This window comes from Xenopus laevis, chromosome 6L, assembly GCF_017654675.1.
Source record: "Xenopus laevis strain J_2021 chromosome 6L, Xenopus_laevis_v10.1, whole genome shotgun sequence".
Lineage (NCBI taxonomy): Eukaryota > Metazoa > Chordata > Amphibia > Anura > Pipidae > Xenopus > Xenopus laevis.
In genome coordinates this window covers 114,090,675-114,113,266 of record NC_054381.1, presented here as the reverse complement: position 1 = coordinate 114,113,266, position 22,592 = coordinate 114,090,675, and the positions used below count along the sequence as shown (strand labels likewise).

Genomic DNA, 22,592 nt, shown 5'->3' with positions numbered 1-22,592 from the left:
GCTCACTTGATAGTATTGTAGAACTACTCCATTAGTGCTTTCAGTTACTAATACATCTTTTAGGAAAAGAAGCCCCCCCCCCTGGTCTATCAAATTCTGGCCCTTTAAGGGACCTGTCACATGTATTTGTTTCCCCCCACAAGAGTGGTGGGCCCACACATCAGTTGGGGGAAACAATGGTTTGTTAAAAACAAACCCGCCAGTCCGCCGGGACGTACAGCCATGTTGTATAGCTCATGCACATAATGAGTTAATCTCCCTAATTACTATTATTGATGTAGGCGCTATCGATGTGCCTCACAAGCTTACATTGCACATAGTGAGAGAGTTGTGGCACTCGCTCATTATGCACATGTGTGTGCCCTAGCATGGCCAACCACACTGCCCTGGAGCGGGCAGCGGCTTTTTTTTTTTTTTGTAATAAACTTTTGTTTCTCCTAGCCAGAATGAGGGAAACCGTTTAAGATGACGGGTGCCCTTTAGTTCAGCATGTAGAGAGAATGAAAAGAGACAGACTGCTGAGAGTGAAGAGTAATTTGATTTCAGAATGGGTACAGAATTTGTAAATAGTTATATTTAGAAACTTTCTTATTCCATGATAGAAAGCCTATATCAAATTTTTATTTTCTCCATAGTTTTTCCCCTCAGATTCTCCAAGTTTTATTGTTATTTTTTTGTTAAGTATAAATAAGATTATAACAAATGTTCTAAGTCTTTTTTTCAATAATATCTTATTTTATTCTTTATTACTGAAGGCTTGTGGCATCAGCCCAGATGAACAGTTTGTGATTACCACTACAAATAGGAAACCAATCACACATACAAACTTTGGTAAGTTTTTGCTATTATCACTCAAATTAAGTGACTTGATCTTAAATCAAAGCGATACTCACATGCTCCTATAAAATCCAAAAGAATGTTTCAGTATTTTTCTTTTTAAAAACCCAAGCCCAGCATTAGTTCATTCAGATGACACTTAAACAACGTTTATGATTCTGTGAGTAACATTGTGCTGGAGGCAGCACAATCCTTCCACAAACTTCAGCAGTGTTTTCATTTGTATTTGGCCCATGGAAGGAAGGTGCCGCCTCCAGCCATGCGCTACTGTTGAAAACCATTCAGTGTCTGCCCCTCTCTTTACCGAACTGCAGGGATTGCTGGGCTGGGGGCAGCATGGGGCATTTTTAAACAGAAACAATTTGCTGCTTAAATTGTTCCAATATTACTCACATGTTCAAGGAACTTGTCAAATCACTTTAAGTCCCTTATCCCTCCTGCCATCATCAGGAATGACAAGGGGGCACATGCAGAGTGCAGTAGCAAAGTTGCTGCTTGAGTATTATTTGAGTATTATTATTTTTTAATAATGGGGAAGAACTAATATACTTAAAGGAGAAAGTTAAAATACAAATGCAGCTCAAAGTATTTCACAGTATGTTAAGATCTGCTTATTAGAAGCCTTTCTCTCAATGGATTTCCTTGTGAAATTATCTTGAAATCATCGCTTCTAAAAGGCACGTGGAGAATATCTAACCCAGCGTTTCAGGACAGGGGGTAATTGGAAACATTTTGGGACTGTTTTGTAATCATGCATTTCCTTCTCCTTTAAGCACAGTGGTGTTCATAGACTACAGTGCAGAAGATGACCCATTTTCAACCCAAGCAGTTTAAGCACTACTAAATGTTGTGATCTACTAGATATCTCATTGTTTAATGCAGGCTGTGTAGAAATGGCTTTTTTATATGCATGTCTTATGTCCACTTGTGTTCTGTAGATCTGATTGTCCAAGATGGCATCACTTTATATCTTCTTAAATCACCCGACCAATTGCTGTTTTCTCCAACCAAAGAAAAAATTGACTTTTTGCCACATTATGATACACTGGTCAAAAGTGGAATGTATGAATATTATGCTAGTGAAGGACAAAATCCCCTACGTAAGTTTTTTTTTTTTTTTTTTTTTTTTTTTAATTTAAGTAATTAAGTTTTAAAAGTTTAATATTTCCATCCTGTGTGGTGCATAACATTTAGCTATATGACAATTTAACATCAGGATGCATATTTACATTATCTGAATACTTACAAAGTTGTATATTAAGCATTACCTAGCATTGTTCAGGTCTCGAAGGACAACAGGGAAATACTATACAGTACATATACTGTAGCTTTCCATAACGAGCTCAATGTTATCATAGTTCTGTTTACCGTTTTCTTTCTCTTTAATGGATATTATTAAGTTATGTAGTATTTTATTCTACATGGGTAATTTATTTGAATATTTCCAATGTTTTAAGCAGGTTAGGTAAAGCATGAAGCCCTTAGACTCAGTGAGGGGCTCATTTACAAACACTGGTGCACCTGGGCAGTAACCCATAGCATCCAATAAGCGATTAGATTTTTTTTAGCCAGCTGCTGGTTTAGCACTGAAAACAATTATCTGAATGGTTGACCTGTTACAGCCCAGGAGCAAATTTGCTCACTGATTATATATGCCCCCGGTGTGTGTCTAGTTTGCACATATGAATAAACATTGTGAATTTTCACTACTGAAACCATTTTTAGGCAGGTGTAATCCCCTCAATAAGATGGTATCACACTGAAAGGGTACCAAAACTACTAGGAACTGACATTTAAAAAAAACTCAATATGCTGTGAATCTAATTTCTACGTCATGGCACTCTCTGCACTTTGTTTTCCAAAGTTGCCTCACCAGGAAACTTTGGGCAACTTCGGAAAACGAAGTGCCGCGAGTGCCTTGCCGCAGCCGTTTTTTCATTCTAGCAGGCGGAAGACAGGGGGAAGCAGTTCGGGGAGATTAGTCGCCCCAGAGAAGAGGAGATTAGTCGCCGGGCGACTAAATCTCCCCGGATCTCAGTATGACATTACCCTTAATATTTGAGCATCTTTAGACTAACTTATTCAAATTTTATTCTACTGCACATGCACAAGTCTAAGGGGCTGATTTACTAACAGGTGAGGGTCAGGATCAAGTGGGTCTATCAATGTAAATGAATGTGTGTGAGTTCTATATATCTATCTAGTTTTTTGCATTGATTGTTTTTTTTCCCCCCTTAATCATTATTACAGTTATCTTATTTTTATTTATTTTTTTATTAAGCATTTGCCCTGGCTGAGCTAATAGACAACTCATTGTCAGCCACTGCCCAGAATGCAGGTATCCGAAACATACAGATAAGACTGGTGAGACATTTTCTTTTTAGAACATGTAATAGAATATGTTTAATAATATCTTGTTACATACTTAAGTTGTTAATATTCACAAATGATTTCCTTTAACAGCTTTTTGATGAGACTCAGGGAAAACCAGCCGTTGTTGTTATTGATAATGGAAAAGGAATGAACTCAACACAGCTTAAAAACTGGGCTATATACCGACTTTCAAAGTTTACAAGGGGTGCTGCTGCCTTAAGGTTGGGATTATTTGAATTGTTTTGATTCTATTATTGATATCAACTGTTTATTTGCTTTTTTTATGCTTTTCGATCATGTTTTGGGTTATGGCACACTGGGCATTTTTGAAATAGCTATTAACTGTGTTTTCAAGTGATAATCGCATGTCTGAAATAGCATCATGGCATTTAGGTTATTGCTGTTTAAAGTGAATTGCCAATTTTGAGACTTTAATGCAGAACTTAAGCACCTAATGAAAGTCTCTGAACCAAGCTTAACAGGACTAATTAGTTCCCTTAAATGTGGGCATTTAAACGTGCATGTATTAAACGCATGCCAAATGCATCAAAACACATATCAATCAACTGTTTCAGCATACAGTCTAAGTGAGCAAAGAATATAAAGGAACAGGATCACCATCAGTAAACATGTGGCCTCATACAACTAGGTAAGCAAGGCATTCGCCTTGCTGATTATTACCCCTTCAGTCACGTCAGTCCTCTGGTTTGTGGGCCCTGCTAACAAGTAAAATTGGGCAACAATGAAAAAACAATGCTCCGTGAACACTATCACTTCCCTGATCTGCCCTGACCACATTCTGTGAAAGTCTTGTTTATGATCTTCCCAGACCCAACCCACTGCCAGCATGCCACAGGGCTCCTGACTGGAGCATGCTGCCATTTTAACTTTCCCAGACTCACTAGCACATACTCATGAATGCACAGTACAGGTCCGAAATATCTGACTTATGGGATGGCCACCTCCCATGTGTAAATCTAAGTCTGAAGAGGAATACCTGGGCTAAAAGATGTTGATATGGTGCTACAGCAGTTAATAGTGGGGGTAAAAAACAGCATTTGAAGTATTGCCATTGAAAGAGGATTGGGTTTCTTTTATACATGTACATCTTTCCTGTTTATTTTCTTCCATGTGATCATCTCATTTTTGTTTTATTAGTGAAGACGGAATCTATGTCCGACCTCCACATGTACCACGCAGCTTGAATAGTGATATCTCCTACTTTGGTGTCGGTGGCAAGCAGGCAGTTTTCTTTGTTGGTCAATCAGCCCGTGTAAGTGTTTTTGTGTGTGTGATTGCTGATTTATGCCAATAATGTTACATTTAGTTATTGTGTTGAATTTGACCCTTTCATTTGAGGTGGAGAACTTTTTTCTGAAAAAAATTCACAATAGTGAAATCATAATGAAACGAATGGAAACGATCGGATCATAAGGAAAGCAATATAGTCGGTTGGATTGCGGGACTGCATCAACGAATAGATGCGGTCCGCGATCCGACAGGATTTTTACCCTTGCTCGATCCACATTTGGCCAGATATCGATCAGGGAAGCCCGTCGAAGGCCACACACATAGGCCAATAAGCTGCCGACTCTGTCTGTTGGCAGCTTTTATTGGGCCCGTGTATGACCACCTTTAGGCATCTTTGTTTTAATCATGTTTTATTATCTACTATTTTTCTTGTGTATGCAAAGCAATGAGACTCCAGTGTTGTAATTTCTCAAGGTGGCTGAGCTAGAATTATAACGCATATTAATTTTAGCTTCACAGAGCAAGCAGCATGGCTCAATAAACAAGATTTTCTGTGTACCTAAACTTTTGTGTCTTACTGAAGATATATACAGTAGGTAAATAAGTGAAAGAAAAAAAAAGCCATGGGAATGGTTTTAAATCAAAGGCAGAATAATATTTCAAAAGTTTTTTGTTTGTTTTTTCATTTAAATTATGTATTTGTTGACAGAGCACCTACAAATAAACTTTCTTAGCAGCACATTCGAGAGACAGGTTATTTTTATATTTTCGAGAGATGTGAATGACATTTGAGCCCTGTTTTATCTTTTAGTTTAAGGTTAGTGGCACATGGAGCCAGTTATCCTCCTACATATGCAGGTAGAGGAAATCTGATCTGCTGTCAATGCACCTTCCTGTAGCTCTGTTGACTGTTGCACCGTTGGCTGTGCATAGCTACACTGTGTGGATAGTAGCACAAAAATGCATACTTTCATGTATCCGCGCAGATATCCCCTCTGTGTATCGCCACACAGGTCAAGGCCAAGATAAAAGCAAACTTTCGCTACTTGTGTTATAGCACAGTCGGAAAAACAGCCTAATGTGACTTTAGCCTATAACCATTGTATCAAACTTTTTTGTTCTCTGCTATATAAATTTGTTCCCAGTTGCCCTCTTTAGCTTAAATGGTTGTCCCCATTGGCAACACTGCAGCATATTAATATAAATTGTAGCTATTATATGAAGCAAATCAGCAGGTTTTTACAAGTGCAGGTTAACAATACTTTATATTTAAATGCATATAAAACATTTACATTTTTCATGTTACTGGTCCTTTAAAGGGGATGTCAACCAAAAACACTTTTCTTGGTATAATGAAAAAGTTGTAATTCTAAGAAACCTTCCAATATACAGTATTTAAAAAGTTTCAATTGTTCTTAAAGTTACAAATTTTTTCACATATTTTGGGGGTGGCAAGCACGAATTTTGTCACAGGCACTGAATCAGGTGCCCAGGCTGCTGAGAAATGAACGGGGCTTCAAGCAAAAAAGATGCATGGAAAATGCATTCAAAAATATCAAATATTGTTTATTAAAAAAACAGTATTTGGCTATATCATCATTTATTAAAAAATAACTCTAGTGAAAGGTATATTTTCTTAAATAATCATTCTTAACTCCCCTTTTTTTTTTTTTTTTTTTTAAAGATCATAACTAAAAATGCAGATTCACAAGATGTTCATGAATTTGTGCTTTCTAAAGAAGATTTTGAGAAGAAAGAAATAAACAAAGAAGACATTTACAGTGGTTTTATCAGAAATAGAAAGGTAATAATTTTTATATGTTGACCATACATGCCTAGATTTATTTGGTATGTAATGCCAAATTCTGCCATACCTACTGACTGTCTGGACATGTATGCCACCTCAAGAAAGCAGTTTCAATTGACCATTCTGTTGTCCTATAGGGTCACAGTCAGTCTGTCCAAACTGAAAATTTATTTGTGATGAATCTTCTCATAGTGAGTAGATAGTTCCAAGTTGTACAAAGGAGTTGTTTAGAGGAGATCCTTTTCGTTTGGGCCATCTATTGGAGCAATGCTCTTTGGCCATTGCAGTTATGTGTTTAGTTTACTTTGGAAAACTACTGTTATGTTTTGGGTAGCCGAGGATGAGTAGAGTATAACAGTGCTTTATTAGCAGACTCATGCAGCCATTACACAACAGTAAGCTTTCACTTTTAAGCTACCAGGAACTATGCACAGTATAAGTATGAGCACAGTGACATCTACAGGCCATATGTATAAACACAACTACATGTCATTATTAGTTTATCAAAATATGTGTTGTAGCAATGCTAGTTTCTTACACTAATAGCCATACATAAAAAACTGGCAGTGCCCCATACAGTATAGCAACCCCAGATACCTTATATTTTTGATAATTAGTCATATTAAAGGAGAACTAAAGCTTAACTAAAGAAGTACCAGCCCAAGGCAACCACAGCCGTTTAGCCATGAAGATCTGTGTCTCCAAAGATGCCCCAGAAGCTCCCCATCTTCCTTTCTGATGATTCACTGTACATGCTCTGTGCTGCTGTCACTTACTGAGCTTAGGGACCAACTCACAATATACAGTATACATAGAATAGAAATGTCACATTATAAGACTGATGAGTAATTAATATAGATAATTACTACATGGCAGCACAGAAACCAGTGCAACTAGCATCAGAATTTCATATTCAGCCCTGTAGCATCAGTTTATATTACAGGCCAACAGGCTCAGTTAACTTAAAATGAAAGCAGTTTCTCTCTGCCTCATACACTGCCCTAATGTATGGTCCTTTTTAGGTACCAAACACCTAAGGGATCTAATAAGGACCAGCTGTTTTTCTAGGGGTCCTAGGTCCATATAGTTATGCCCCATCATATAATGCATAGCATGTTCTACTAATAACATATAAGAAAGGGAGAATACAAAAAACATTCAGGGTATTGTGGGAGCTGCAGTTTTAGCTAGAGGTTAGCTGATTTTTAGTTTAGTCTTTCTGTATTCATTCAAACATATGGGAAAAGCAAAGGAGACACAGGAACTGCTTTCAGTTGCAATTTGTATACAATTGTTTGAATTATAGGACTTCTAGAAAATTACATTACTGTACCTTCGAGCATAAGTGCCAACAATTTTATATATAATACATCCAATACCTTTTAATCTAGTGCATATATTCCTGTTTTTTCTCCCATTTCTCATTTTCATAGCCTGCTGATTCTACACACGTGACAGAAGATGAACGTTTTCTTCACAATCTAATCATGGAAGAACATGAAAAAAAGAATTTTACAGCTGTGGTTATAACTGGTGTTCAGTCTGTACATGTACAGTTTTTAAAGAACTATTATCATTTATGGAGCAGGCAGTTAGCGTGAGTATAAAGAGACGTCTTAATGAATAGCCCATTTATGTAACCTATTCTAGTATGTTTTTGTTTAAAAACAAAAGTGACACTAGGATGTAGGAATAACACCTGTGCCTCTTATGGCTGTAGCATAAACCCTGTAACAGTTGGTACTGGGTCAGCCACATGATATAAATGTATACCGTGAATACAAGATAGCATAAATTCCATGACAATTGGCATGTAGCATTTTTGTTATTATATACTCCACAGGACCTGTAGTGTTTCTGCTTTTGTCTTTGATTGAAGGAGCAGCTACCATTGCACAATTTAGCCCTCCCAAAAAAAAATTCTGCAATGTATTTATTGCCCATGCACAGCTAACATTTCTCATATAGTACTGTCTAAAGATTTACTAAGTGTAAGGTTAAAGGGGCTGTTCACTTTTGAGTTAATTTTTATGATCTCTCTAGAGAGTGATATACTGAGACAATATGCAATTGGTTTTCATGTTTTATACATTTGTAGCTTTACATAGCATTTGGTTAAATATGATCAAAAATGGCTGCTGTTACTATGGAATTCGATGCATTGGAAAAAGCGGACAGCGTTGATTGAATAGGAGAACTGTGTATATCAGTTCTTGAAGTGGTTGTAGGATGTCAAAGACGTTTAAGTCAGGGGAATGGCATATTGATAGCCAAACAGGAAAATGGAACAGACAATGTAGGGCATCGTAGAGATTGATGACTGCTGCACTGATAAAATGTGTGCTTGACCCAGGAGAAAATTATTTGGGCGCAGACATACCTGAACTGAGTTAATAATTTGGGTAGATACAGAGCAGCCATGAATTGAGCAGAGGAAATGTGGGTCAGCAATGACAGAACTAGAAACGATTACTATAGCATGGGGGTTTTTTTGATAAAGGAACTGCAAGACATGCGGGCTACATACCAAAAGTTATCATTTAAAAGTGTTTGTCTGGATTCTAGAGACATAGTTTCATTCTATTTCTAAGACAAAAAATAGATTGTTGGGGAGCACCACCCATCAAACACAAGGGATGGTGTACAGGGTCAAATAATTAATATGTATAACATTGAAGAGGAAAAAAAACGGACCCATCCAGCTGCACCCTCCCATCCATTAGTTCTGAGACTCAAGTGAAGTTAATAATAAAACCTAACCTTTAATAAATCATTAAAAGCAAGGTCTAGATAGCAACATTTAAATTGAGGTTACGTATAGGAGGCTGATTGACTAGGTAACAATGGGTTCGAGGGGTAATGTGCTAGTTGCACTTGTATCACTAAAAGTGACGGTTGGTCAGTGGTGATCAAATAAAGCTTAACAGTTATCGCATTGATCCAGCTAAATGTCTATGAGGTACACCATGCAACATCATGCCAACCCCTTCACCCACTTCAGGATCCCTCCCATATAGTGTACGGTTGAGCAAGTGAAAGCTTGAGGTAACAAAGACCTGAAGTCAATTTCGATTCGTTCAGAACTTGAATGTCTCGGAACTAATGGATGGGAGGGTGCAGCTGGATGGGTCAGCTCTTTTTTCTCTTCAATGTTATTCATCCTATTTCTAAACAGCCTTTTTTCTTTCAGGCATATCTACCATTACTACATCCATGGGCCTAGAGGAAATGTTTTGAATAAAAGTAAAATCAGTGCACAGGCACTCACTAATCTTGACATTGAGGTAAATCATATTTGTATGTATACTTGCATGAACGCATCTAACTATTTATTTTCAGCTGATCTCAAAGTGGCATTTTAAACTGTAATCTAGATCTTCAGTGAATTAAACCAATTTGTGGATTTTTTGTAATGTTGTAGACAGAGTAGAATATTAGTTAACCTCAATGAAATAATTAATTTTTTTCCAAAATCAAACCGTTTCTCCTTCCAGTTACTAATGGTGCTTTGCACTCAGTTTTCAGTCATTATTGAAGCACAAACTCAGATAATTCATATGTTAAAATTTCCAACCAGCCCCTTCCATCCCAAACTGATCCAGTCAGCTGTTAATGAAATGGGAGAGAGGGATCTGTATGAATTCTGGCCTGTCTAGCCCTTCTTGTTAGAAATATTTTTTACCTTTCTTTAAATCCAGAATCCATCAATCTCTTAATCTTAGATTTTTTGTTTGTTTTTGTTTTACATTATGTATTCTATGCCGTTAAATGTTGGTAATTTTCTGTAGAATATTTGTATGCAGGGCTGCTGTGGGTTATTTAAAACACATATCGTTGTCCCTTTTTGTTGTTTCTCCTGAATTACTTTTGCCAGTTTTTTTGTTATTGTTAAAAGTTTAAAACCACATAGATTGTTCTATGACAAATGTATTTAATATTACAGATCTCTATGTTTGAAAGGGGAAAGTCACCAAAGATTGTCAGCCTAAGAGAGCTCAGAGATGACATGCAAACACTTTATATCAATACCACAGCTGATACATTTGAATTTAAAGCCCTTGTTGAAGGTGAAGGTGTTGTAGAAGGTGTAATACGTTACCATCCATTTTTGTATGACCAAGAAACCTATCCAGAAGATCCATATGCTTCATCAAGTATGTTGGTTTGGGGATCTTTCAGTTACCATCTATGTAAACACTAAGGGGCAGATTTACTAAGGGTCAAAGTGAATTTGAGGGAATTCGAAAAAAATTCGAAATTCAGTAATTTTTTGGATACTTCAACCATCGAATAGAATACTATGACTTTGAATTTACTTTTATTCGAAGTAAAAATCGTTCGAATATTCGACCATTCGATAATCGAAGTACTGCCTCTTTAAAAAAAACTTCGACTTCAATACTTCGCCAAATTAAACCTTCCGAAGTGCTATGTTCGCCTATGGGGACCTTCTACAACCTTCTACTATGGGGACCGTCTTTAGAGGTAGAATAAAAAGCCTTCAATCGATCGCTAAAATCGTTCAATAGAACGATTTTTTATTCGACCGAATTTTGACGTTTTTTAATTTGATGGTTGAATCTTGAAGTTTTTTTTACTTCGAAATTCGACCATTGATAAATCTGCCCCTAATAAAATATGCATCATACATGGCATATACAAAATTATATTATTGTTATCTAGCAGTTTGTGTAAGAATGGGAATTTAATTTGCAAAATGTCAACTGGACTAATCCATCAACTTTGCTCTGCTGATTTTAATACTAGTACCCTTGCATTACATTATATTTTAAAAAAGGCACCCATGTCTTAAAATATCTATTAAATCTGGTAAAGAATCTGACCACTTCACTGAAATGCTTCTAATCTTAACTAATGCAATTATGCCCTCCTCCAAGTATTGGCCTACCTGTTAAGGGTATACAGTAAATAAGGGGGTTATGTAATAAATGGTGCAAACTTTGCTACAGGTCTATTTACCCATAGCATATAGTATTTACCCATACCCATAGTATGCTTCAGTTACTAGTCACCTGTGTAAAAGAAAATATCTTATTGGTTGCTGTGGGTTACTGCGCTTTGTGCCTATTATTACATATAGGGGTTTTCCATACCCCTATTTCAACTTAAATTTGTGCTCACCAGTTACTGAAATGCTTAGGCCTAACTTTCTACTGATTTCTTGGCAAGGATAATGTATTGTTTTGTGGTGCCATTGGCATGCATTCCCAGATGCTCTAGAAGTTCTAATATTTACGCGTGTTGCAACTTTCCCAAACAGTAGTTGTTGTTTTGCTACTTTCTTCTAGTTTTAATTCCTAGGAGTCCATTCTGAACACTGGAATTATATAAACCTGCCTCCAATTTGTTTGTGCAATACCAAAAAAGGGAGTCTGTGAATATTAGAAATAATGGCCTGGCTATTTCTGTCCTCCGAGTACTTGTTCGTTTATTGTTTGTGTGTCTGGTTCTTGTTTCCATGTATTTTGAGGACCATGTGAGTGTGCCATATAGTTTTGTTGCCTTGCCAGCAAACATCCAAAAGGCTGGCACAAGCCAAACATTTTATTTTGCATAATTAAAAGCAAAGGCCTTTGCTTTTAATTATGGAAATAAAATGTAAATGTTTAACTTTTATCATCTGGCTTCTGCTTCTCTACCTGGTGTGGTTCAGCATGTGCCAGCCTTTTTGATGTTTCCTGGTGTTTGCTCCCTCTGCTGAAAGTCTGGGGCGTGTGCACCCGGGCCCATCGTACATGGTGGTAAGCTATCATAATGTACCTTATACACTAGTTTCCTTTGTTGCTTCATGTTGCATTGAAAACTCAATGCATTATCACAGTGGTATTAACCTCTTTTAGACTTCTTTTTTACTGGCCTCAGGGCCACAAGCAATAGTCCCTGTTTCTCATAGATGCATTAAAACTGGACATTAGTCAGAACCTATGAGCCCTCAATACTCGTACAGTAATTTGGACATTTGCACTAAAATCATTCTGATTAGGGTTTCTTTTGTATTCTGCCAACTCTGTTTGTAGGAGGATTATTATTCTAAAAATGTTAGTAAATAATGGTCTCATCTCACCAATATTTTAGTATGATCTACCCAGAAATATTTTTTCTTGTCTTTTCAAGGAAATAACGATGCAGATGATGATGACTGCTTCATAATAGAAAAGGAAGCACGTGGCAAAAGGCCAATATTTGAGTGTTTTTGGAATGGAAGATTAATTCCTTATACTACTGTTGAGGAGTAAGTGTTCTTATACGATATGAATGGCATTTTTGTAGAATAAATATTTAAAACATTATTTTCTGGAACAAAAGAAAGAAATTGCACTTGTAAAACAGAGAAGAACTGAATCAAGCTGAATTTGCTTATATGAATTTATTCCACAGGGTGCTTGTGGTGGGTCGTACAATCTTTTAGTTACTTTAAGGGCTTGTTCATCTTTTTTGCGTTAACTTTTAGTATTGGCATTATAAATAATCTGGTAGCTAGGGTCCAAATTACCCTAGCAATCATGCATTGATTTGAATAAGAGAATGGAATATGAGTAGGAGAGGCCTGAATAGAAATGTGAGTAATAAAAAGGAGCAATAACTATAAATTTGTAGCCTTACAGAGCATTTGGTTTTTTAGATGGGGTCAGCAAAGCTCATTTGAAAGCTGGAGTCAGAAGAAAAAGGCAATTAATTATAAAACTATAAAAAAAAAAAAAAAATGAAAACCAATAAAAAAAAAAAGTTGCTTAGAATTGCCCATTCTATTATATACTAAAAGTTTACTTAAAGAAAGGTGAACCACCCCTTTAAAAAGGTGCACCTCTGTAGCTGCTTTCTCCACTCACCTGGAATATATAAAGCTGAACTGTACATTTTCCCTCTACACAGAGTCAATTCTCTGCAGACAGATTTATATAATCCTATGCTTTGTTGTAAATATGCTGCTATTAGGCTATGAGTGCACTGGCAATGCACCAATAACTGGCATTCAGCACCAATAACTGGCATTCAGCATAATTACGGTATATATAATTAAGAGAATGTGCTTCAGTGGTACACCTTATGTGTACAATGGGAATAAGATGATTCTCATTAGATACGTATGATGATCACCTTTAATATTACTCACAACTATTCACTCCATTCATGGGGCAACAACATCTTCTAAAATCACAGTGTCAAAACAATTTTTTTTGCTCATTTGTTATTCAGCTGAATCCAAAACGTATGAATTTGCAGCATTCTCCATTAAATATTATAGAGATACTATATGTTTAATTTCAGCGAGGTGTTGTATGTACTGTAGAAGTGCAACTTGTGGTTTTAATGACTGATTGTTTTTTTACTTATTTTACTTAGTTTTGACTGGTGTGCTCCACCGAAGAAAAGAGGCTTGTGCCCCCCAGAGTGCTACAACAGAATTTCTGGTGTTCTTTTTACAAACGACAGATTTGAAGTCAGCACAAATAAGCTTACATTTTTAGATCTAGGACTAAAGTTGCAAGACAAAAACACACTCTTTACTAGAATTATTAATGGCCAGGTATGTGTTTCATGGGTTTTATTTGTTTTTTGTTCCGTTTTAATTGTGGTGGTACGTGTGTGTTTTTTTTAAATAGTGCAGCTTAGTTATATGGTTCTATTGCAGCAGTAAAGTATTGGCAAAAAAGCAAAAAGGAAGTGTTTTTATTTTTGTCTTTGTCTAGGCTGTTTTATTTAGAAAATGTTTTTTGTGACACTAACTGAACTGCATTTTAAATCCTTATCTAGTGGTTATTCTTGTATTAAATGTAAACTGTAAAAACGTCTTTACTGTTGCAGACATGCAAATCTGCACTGATAGAGCAAAAATGGCCAAACAAACAGAGTAACAAATTGATCAGTAAAGCCACTGATTTTGTCTTTTAAAATAGTTCAAATGACCATTTCCCCAAGAGGTTGCCTGTTTTACACATGGGCTGGTGGTTTTACCAATATGTCTAATAACTTACCATGTTAAAGGGGTGGTTCACCTGTAACTTAACGTTTAGTAGAATGGGCAATTCTAAGTAACTTTTCAATTGGCATTAAAAAATTGTTTATAGTTATTTTTAATTATTTGCCTTTTTCTTCTGACTTTTTCCAGCTTTTAAATGGGGGTCACTGATCCCATCTAAAAACAGTCTGTAAGGCTAAACATTTATTGTTATTGCTACTTTTTATTACTCATTTTTCTATTCAGGCCCTCTCCTATTCATATTGCAGTCTCTTATTCAAATCAATGCATGGTTGATAGGAGAATTTGGACCCTAGCAACCAGATTGCTAAAATAGCAAATAAAAGAGCTGCTGAATAAAAAGATAAATAACTCAAAAACCACAAATAATAAAAAATGAAAATCAATTGCAAATGGTCTCAGAATACATCATACTAAAATTTAACGCAAAGGTGAACAACCCTTTAAACTGTTATCAGATTTTAATAGGTTCTAAAAATAGGGTCTCTTCATGGTTTATTTGTTTTGTCATAGCAACTGTGCTACATCATATTTACCATTATTTTTGTTGACTTACTGTTAAAACATGATACTAATATAACCTCACTATCCGCTAAACACTTAAAATGTCTACTTGATTCCGTGCATTAAAGTTTTTTTTCTGACTTTTACAGGAGCAGCGAATGAAAATAGACAGGGAGTTTGCACTTTGGGTAAAGGACTGTCATGAGAAATATGATAAGCAGATAAAATATATTGGCTTCAAAGGAACCATTAGTCGTACGGATGTTGCCTCAAAACGAATGCAAAGTCCTTGGGCTACTTACTCTGCTATAGAATGGGATAGGAAGAAGTATAAAACTGGACAATTGGTAAGCATATTTGAACACAATTTTTCTAAACTAAGGCATTTAAAAAAACCAAACAATGTGCATCCTAGGTATACAGCTAGAGTGTTTGATGAATGTGCTGATTTATTGACTGCTTATTGCCATGTCATTCCACTTCTTCTTGCTTTTGAAAAGTAATTGTTTAAAATAAATCCTGATAAGGCCATTCATATCAAATGCCAGATCTAAAAAAAACAACTTTTTGGAAACCTTCCTAGAGAGAGAGAGCGATATATATATATGTATATATATATATATATATATATATATATATATATATATATATATATAGGAAATGATGATAGGCTGGTGATTACATAATGTAATGTTACAGCCATTACTGTAAGAATGTTAAATGTTCATTTCTCCAAGTCAGCTTGGGGGACACAGGGACAGTGGGGTACAGCTGGTACCACTAGGAGGCAGGATACAACAAGGAAAAAACTGACTCCTCCTCCACTGGTTATACCCCCCGCAGGCGGAGCTCAGCCCAGTTTTTGTTGTGTCCTCAGGAGAATGTAACGTATATTTTATTGGTTCGTAGTGTTTTTCTTACTGGTCAGCTAAACTGAAACAGGGGATGCCCAGAACTTCTACACTGAGTAGAAAATCCCTGCAGCAATTCTCCAGCGTGGGACTGTCTCTGGGGTCTGGTAAGTGCTGTGTTCACAGACCAACCATCCTGACTGAAATGTCCTTTCCATTCCAGTAGGAGAGTGGACTGGCCAGGTGACAGAAGACAGCGGCTAATACACTGGTCAGTACCACTGCACCCCCCCCAGGGGGGTGGCCATGCCTTACTGTGCAGCTTGGTTTAAAGGTGGCGCCATCTCTTTTTTGCACGCTTGTAACCTCGCGCAAACACAATTGCTCCTCGTCAGTTCCGCCCACTATTTTGGATGCGCACCTACACAGGATCACGAGTCTTCCCAGCAGGTCTTCCGTGCAAAGACTTTATTGACCTCTGCGCTACGCTTCACAGGCACGGGGGTTTAGGCTGCCACTTTCCCTGCCTGTTAAACCGCGTTTGTGCTCAGCTCAGCCAGACTCCTAGCTAAGGGGCCTTACCCTACTGCTCATAGGCCTTCTTTAAGGGGCATATTCCCCCCTGCACCCCCTGATTGGACATCACAAGTAGCCACAGGGATACCAAGATTGGCACAATCTGTAGACAAACTCCTCTCCCACTTAGACCACCCTAAGGGGAGGGCCTCTAAACGCAGAGCATCCCCCCTCCCGTGATACTCCTCCCAGATTTTCTTCTCCACCCCTGCCAGACTCGTGGGGGGGGTGAGGATTAGCTATCTTCTACTTAAGACCAAGAAGACGAGGAGTCAGCCAGACTCTCCTCGGAGACTGTGAATTCCCTGATTTCCTATTAGAGACCCTTCATCTTCAGGAACTGGAAGTTTCTTCCGACTCTTCTAAAGTACTATTTCAATGTTACAGCAAGATGTCCTCAGGATTCACTTCTCACTCACAGTTGGACCAAATCATCCAACAAGAATGGGACAAACCAGAGAGACGTTTTCAAGCCAACTGTCTTTTCCAGAAGTTATATCCCTTCCCTGCTGAGCTTACAGAAAAATGGTCATTCCCACCCTCAGTGGACCCTACAGTATCTCGGCTCTCCAAGAATACGGCACTACCAGTCCTCCGATGCTTCCTCCTTTAGGGATTCTATGGACAAAAAAATAGAGAGCTTCTGCACTCCATTTTCTCAGCATCTGGCACTTCCCTACACCCTGTTTTAGCCATGGCATGGGTCATCAGGGCAATCCAGTCCTGGTCTGATTCTCTCCTCAACACCATCACTTCTGGTGCACCTTACCATAAGCTTTCTCAATGGGCCTCATAGATCAAAGAAGCAAACGATTATAAGTATGAAGCTTCACTAGATGTTACTCAACTGGTCAGCAGATCATCGGCACTTGCAGTGGCGGCCCTCAGGTCCCTCTGGATGAAACTATGGTCAGCAGACCTTTCTTCCAAAAAATCTCTGACTTCTATTCCCTTTAAAGGTAGGCTCCTTTACGGCCACGATTTGGATAAAACAGTCAGGCTACAGGGGGCAAGTGTACCCTGTTACCACAACCAAAAGCATGCTCCTCCTTTCGTATGAGTAATTTTTTTTCTTGGCCCCCAAACCAAGAGTAGGGGGATCATCCCCCCCCCAAGACAGTCCTTTGGGGCTCGAGGACGCTTCAGAAATAAGCAAATGCCACCCTGGCAAACCGAAAACACACTTCTTCTAAGTCCGGGGACAAGACTACCTAGGCATGACATCCCACTGTCAGGCCGAACACAAGTAGGGGGAAAGCTAAGTAATTTCGCCGAGGTGTGGCTCACGCTCATTCAAGATTCCTGGATTCACAAAGTGGTAACTCAAGGCTATCACCTGGAGTTCTCCTCACATATTCCCCCCATTTGTTTTTTCATGTCCAGACTTATGCAGGAGCCAGGCAAGCGCATGGCATTCCTAAGTGTCATTTCCAACCTCCTTCTCTCAAAGGTGATTACACCTGAGTGTTTCAAAGGATACTATTCAAACCTTTTTGTAGTACGCAAAAAGGATGTTTCAGCCCGCCCCATACTGGACCTCAAGGAACTGGACAAATTAATTTGCCTAAGGCGATTCAAGATTGAGTCCCTCAGATCGGTCAATGCATCGATGGCCCCGGGACAGTTTGATTTCCCTCGACATAAAGGATGCATACCTATGTGTTCCCATTTTCCCTCTTCATCAGAAATGTTTGTGATTTGCATTCCAAAATCACCACTAACCATTCAAAAGCCTTCCCTTTGGTCTAACGTCCGCTCCTCGTGTCTTTACCAAGATCATGGCCACAGCAGAGATCCATGGTGTGGGAGTCTCCATCTTTCCATACCTAGACGACCTACTAATCAAGGCACCTTCCTTTTTGGAGGCCCAGCGATCGCACAAAGTGACCATGGACAAACTGCAGGAACTAGGCTGGGTATTAAATCTGATGCCCAGCCAATCTATAATGTTTCTCGGCATGCAGTTTGACACACAGACACAGAAGGAATTCACCTTCGAGCATTGGTGAGTGCACTTAACACCACCAAGTTTTGCATGAAAGTGCTGGGGGTCATGGTCTCCACCATATAAGCAGTGCCATTCACCCAATTCCACCTCAGAGAACTCCAGCGGAACATCCTGGCAATTTGAAACAGAAATCCCTACTCCAAGAGATCCACCTAACCCGCAGACCACCCATCTCTCCGCAAAATTGGAAGGTGCTTTCTGGCTCGCTACAGGGATCCCTTAGCCCTAGCCGCAGATACTCTTAACAGCCACCAGGCAATTTCATGTGGCGTACGCCTTCCCGCTTCTTCCACTCCTAAGCTGCAACAAGAAAAGACCACTCTCATACTGATTGCACCAAGGTGGCCCGGCACTCCTGGTTTACAGACCTCATCAACCTATCAGTGGCAAAACCCTGGACTTTGCCTCCACTTCCAGACCTTCTAACCCAAGGCCCATTCCAGCACCCAAGCCCAACAAACCTCAATTTGACGACGTGGCTCTTGAGACCTAGATCCTGACACAGAAGGATTATCAGAGTCTGGTCCACCTACCACCAGTGGTGCAAGATGTAAAGCAAGATTCTAAGTGTTCTTTGTTCTCAACATCCTAGAGTTCCTACAAGAAGGCCTGTCCATGGGTCTGTCCTTAGGGTCGCTCAAGTCACAAGACTCTGCGATATCGTTGCTCTTCCAGAAACGCCTGGTTCTCCTGCCTTATGTCAAAACCTTCATGCGAACACGTGGCTCCCCGGTACGGGCACCACACATTGATGTTACACGTTCTACAAAGTCCACCCTTCGAACCACTAGCCTCCATACCCAGTGGCTTACCTGGAAGCCAGAGCTCCTTGTCATGCAGATCGCCCTTCCTCGTTTTCCACAATGACAGGGCAGTTTTCCACACAGTTCCATCCTTTTTGCCCAAGGTCGTGTCAGACTTCCTTTCAAGGCAGCACTGTATACCTTGGACCCTGTTTGCGCTCTTAAGTTCGATCTCCACAGAGTTAAAGGCATTCTCACATAAGACAGACTCACTACTGGTCCTTCCAGCGGGGCCACATGAGGATACTCCGGTTACCAAATACACCATTTCTCACTGAATCAAGCAAGCGATTCATAGAGCATATATTGCACAAGGACAGACTCCACCAGTCAGACTCACCGCCCACTCCACCAGGGGGGTGAGTACTTCCTGGGCATTCCGAAACAAGCATCAGCAGAGCAGCTGTGCAAGGCAGCTACGTGGACCTCTGTCCACTCTTTCCCCAAATTATACCACTTCGACACCTTTTTAGCTTCAGACACTAACTTTGCCAGAAAGGTGCTCCAGGCTGCAGTGGTTACTTTTACATAGGCCTCATTTCCTCCTGGGATTTTAAGGGACAATTTTGGTACGTCCCCACTGTCGCTGTGTCCCCCAAGCAGACTTGGAGATAAGGAGATTTTGTGTACACACCGTTAAATCTTTCTCTTCAGTCGCTTGGGGGACACAGGGCTTCCCTCCCTGGATTGAGGCCCTCGCTATTTGTCAAACATGTTATGGTTGTTACAAAACGGTTGATATGTTATATAAATTCCTAGTTCAGTTAGAACTCAAGTTGTTACGATTCCTGTTGACTTTGACACAAAGTGAGCTGAGTTCAGACTGAAGAGAAAGAGAGGTTTAATCGTGAGTACAAAATCTCCTTTTTAATATGCATTGCAGCGTAGTGCTGGGTAGAGTCTATTGGATACAGCCTTGCCATTATTCTGGATAACGGGTTTCCTGCTAACAGATCGTGTGTGTGTCTGTGATTTAATAAAATAATTTGTAAAATACTACTGGAGTGCTGGTCCAATTTGAACTTTGTATGATAACCTTTGACCAAGCACCCACCACAGAATCAAGACAGAGTGCTGATACTGCTTGAAACAAAATATATAATATATAAAAAAATATTTTTGCTAATGCAGTCTTCCACAATATTAACTTACTGCTCTTTTCCTGCAGGTGAAAACAGTCAAGACTATACCCGTACTCTATGGAAGCATTAATAGGTTTCTTCTGTATGGGGATTACGATTGTGATATATATGCTACTGGAGGAGAAGTTGAAATTTCTTTGGTAAGCCTTTTTTTTTTTATATGTTTCTTTTTCTTTTTTTGCTAAAACATCTTTAAAAAACATTGATATGGAATTCTGTTCTATAAAATAAGGACAGAAGAAACCTGACTTTAAAGCAGTTGTTGTGTTTGGATTTTTCATTGCTGAGATCTACACAAATAGTTTTTTTCCCCAAAAAAATTGGTTTTGAAAAATATAAAAAGTTTACCACCTAAAATCAGTTACATTTTTATTATTTTTTCCAAAACCCGCTTGTGGAAAAATAACCCTGTTTCTTTTACAATTTGGTCAAGCTTGCGCATTATTAAATATGTCCCTGTGTGTACATAATGTGTGTGTGTGCATAATTTTCAGCTGGCAATTGTATTTGATTTTTCAAAAAGACTGAACTGGCATGTGGGTGCTTAAGCACGCATTGCAAGGAACATGTATAGAAGGAAGCATCTTTGTGAACAGCATATAATTGGACACAAATTAGCTCTAATTTGTAGCCAGTCAGACTTTAAGCAGTCACAGAACTTGTACCTTTAAAATTGTAATCTTAATGGGGTGGTTCACCTTTAAGTTAGCTTTTAGTAGTTATAGAATGGCCAATTGTAAGCAACTTTTCAATTGGTTTTTCGTCTTTATTTTTTATAGTTTTTGAATGATTTGCCTTTTTCTTACTCTTTCCAGCTTTCAAATGGGGGTCGCTGACCCCATCTATTGCTACTTTTTATTACTTGCCTTTCTATTTGGACCCTCTAATTCATATTGCAGTCTCTTATTCAAATCAGTTCATTGTTGCTAGGCTGAGCTGCAGAATAAAAAGCTAAGTAACTCAAAAACCATTGGCAGAGGTCCGTTGAGCAATTTGGAAATGTTAATAGCCTTCCTGACATTCAAGTTTTTTTTTCGGGAGATTAACTCGATTTGTACGACTCTAAACGATTTAAATTTTCAATTGATTCCTATTCATTCAATCGAATATTTGACTTTCAAATTTTTTTTAAATAACCAAGTTCATTTAAAGGTGCAAAACCCCTTTAACTGAACAAATAAATATGTAATACAGATTATACATACATCATTTGTGTATATGTATGTTCTTCAACTTTGAACAAGGCAGTGCTAGAAATACTGAATTAAAAATAAAAAGATAAACAAGTACAATAAAATCAGGCCTTGTGTCCAGGACCTCAAGAATCAGAAAATATTTTCAGGTTGAAAAGAAGCAGAATATTATGGTAAATAAATGTTGAAAAAAACTAGTTTAGCTGCTTGGAAAATATTTTAAAAGTTAATTTATATATATGAGCACAATATACCTCCTTTTCAAGCACATAGGGCTTGTGCTGAACAATTCACCTATTGCTTTAGTCAAGAAGAATCCTATAGTTGGGCCCATAAATATTTGGACAGAGACCACTTTTTTTTCTAATTCGGGTTCTGTATATTACCACAGTGAATTTTAAATGAAACCACTCATCTTTCAGCTTTAAAAATGTGAGGGACTAAAGCCTTTTTTTTAACACAATCACTTCATTTCAGGAGCTCAAAAGTAATTGGACAATTGACTCAAAGGCTATTTCATGGGCAGGTGTGGGCAATTGCTTCGTTATGTCATTATCAATGAAGCAGATAAAAGCCCTGGAGTTGATTTGAGGGGGGGGGGCTGCTTGTATGTGGAAGATTTTGCCGTGAACAGACAAGCATGCATTTAAAGGAGCTCTCCATGCAGGTGAAACAAGCCATCCTTAAAGGAGAAGGAAACCCCCAGGGCGCTAAACCCCTCCCCCCTTCCCCTGTGCTGCCCCCCCTCCCTCCTCCCCCCTGGCCTACCTGTCCCCCTGGGCAAATGCCCCTAACTTTTTACTCACCCCTCTGCGCAGGTCCTGTCCACGGAGTACGCAGTCGCCATCTTCTCCCACGCGCGTCTTCTTCCTGCTCTGATCGGCGTTTTCTGGCGCATGCGCAGTAGGAACAGGTACCGGTACGGCTCTACTGCGCATGCGCCGAATGTCACGAAGTTTTCCGATTTCACTTCGTGACATTCGGCGCATGCGCAGTAGAGCCGTACCGGTACCTGTTCCTACTGCGCATGCGCCAGAAAACGCCGATCAGAGCAGGAAGAAGACGCGCGTGGGAGAAGATGGCGACTGCGTACTCCGTGGACAGGACCTGCGCAGAGGGGTGAGTAAAAAGTTAGGGGCATTTGCCCAGGGGGACAGGTAGGCCAGGGGGGAGGAGGGAGGGGGGGAGGGGTTTAGCGCCCTGGGGGTTTCCTTCTCCTTTAAGATGCAAAAACAGAAAAAACCC

The 22,592-nt window shown here is 38.9% G+C and overlaps 1 protein-coding gene across 2 annotated transcripts in view; it reads left to right on the top strand.

Moving 5' to 3' along the window:
- smchd1.L (structural maintenance of chromosomes flexible hinge domain containing 1 L homeolog) overlaps positions 1-22,592 on the top strand; it is an 89,347-nt gene that overhangs the window by 11,483 nt on the left and 55,272 nt on the right. For both annotated transcript variants that reach the window (XM_018267926.2, XM_018267925.2), the window contains exons 2-14: positions 756-831; positions 1,776-1,937; positions 3,119-3,201; positions 3,301-3,431; positions 4,369-4,483; positions 6,146-6,265; positions 7,702-7,865; positions 9,459-9,552; positions 10,212-10,422; positions 12,404-12,521; positions 13,634-13,817; positions 14,924-15,121; positions 20,181-20,294. In XM_018267926.2, the coding sequence (XP_018123415.1) occupies positions 756-831; positions 1,776-1,937; positions 3,119-3,201; positions 3,301-3,431; positions 4,369-4,483; positions 6,146-6,265; positions 7,702-7,865; positions 9,459-9,552; positions 10,212-10,422; positions 12,404-12,521; positions 13,634-13,817; positions 14,924-15,121; positions 20,181-20,294 (1,770 nt within the window). The remainder of the gene's footprint in view (positions 1-755; positions 832-1,775; positions 1,938-3,118; positions 3,202-3,300; positions 3,432-4,368; positions 4,484-6,145; positions 6,266-7,701; positions 7,866-9,458; positions 9,553-10,211; positions 10,423-12,403; positions 12,522-13,633; positions 13,818-14,923; positions 15,122-20,180; positions 20,295-22,592) is intronic.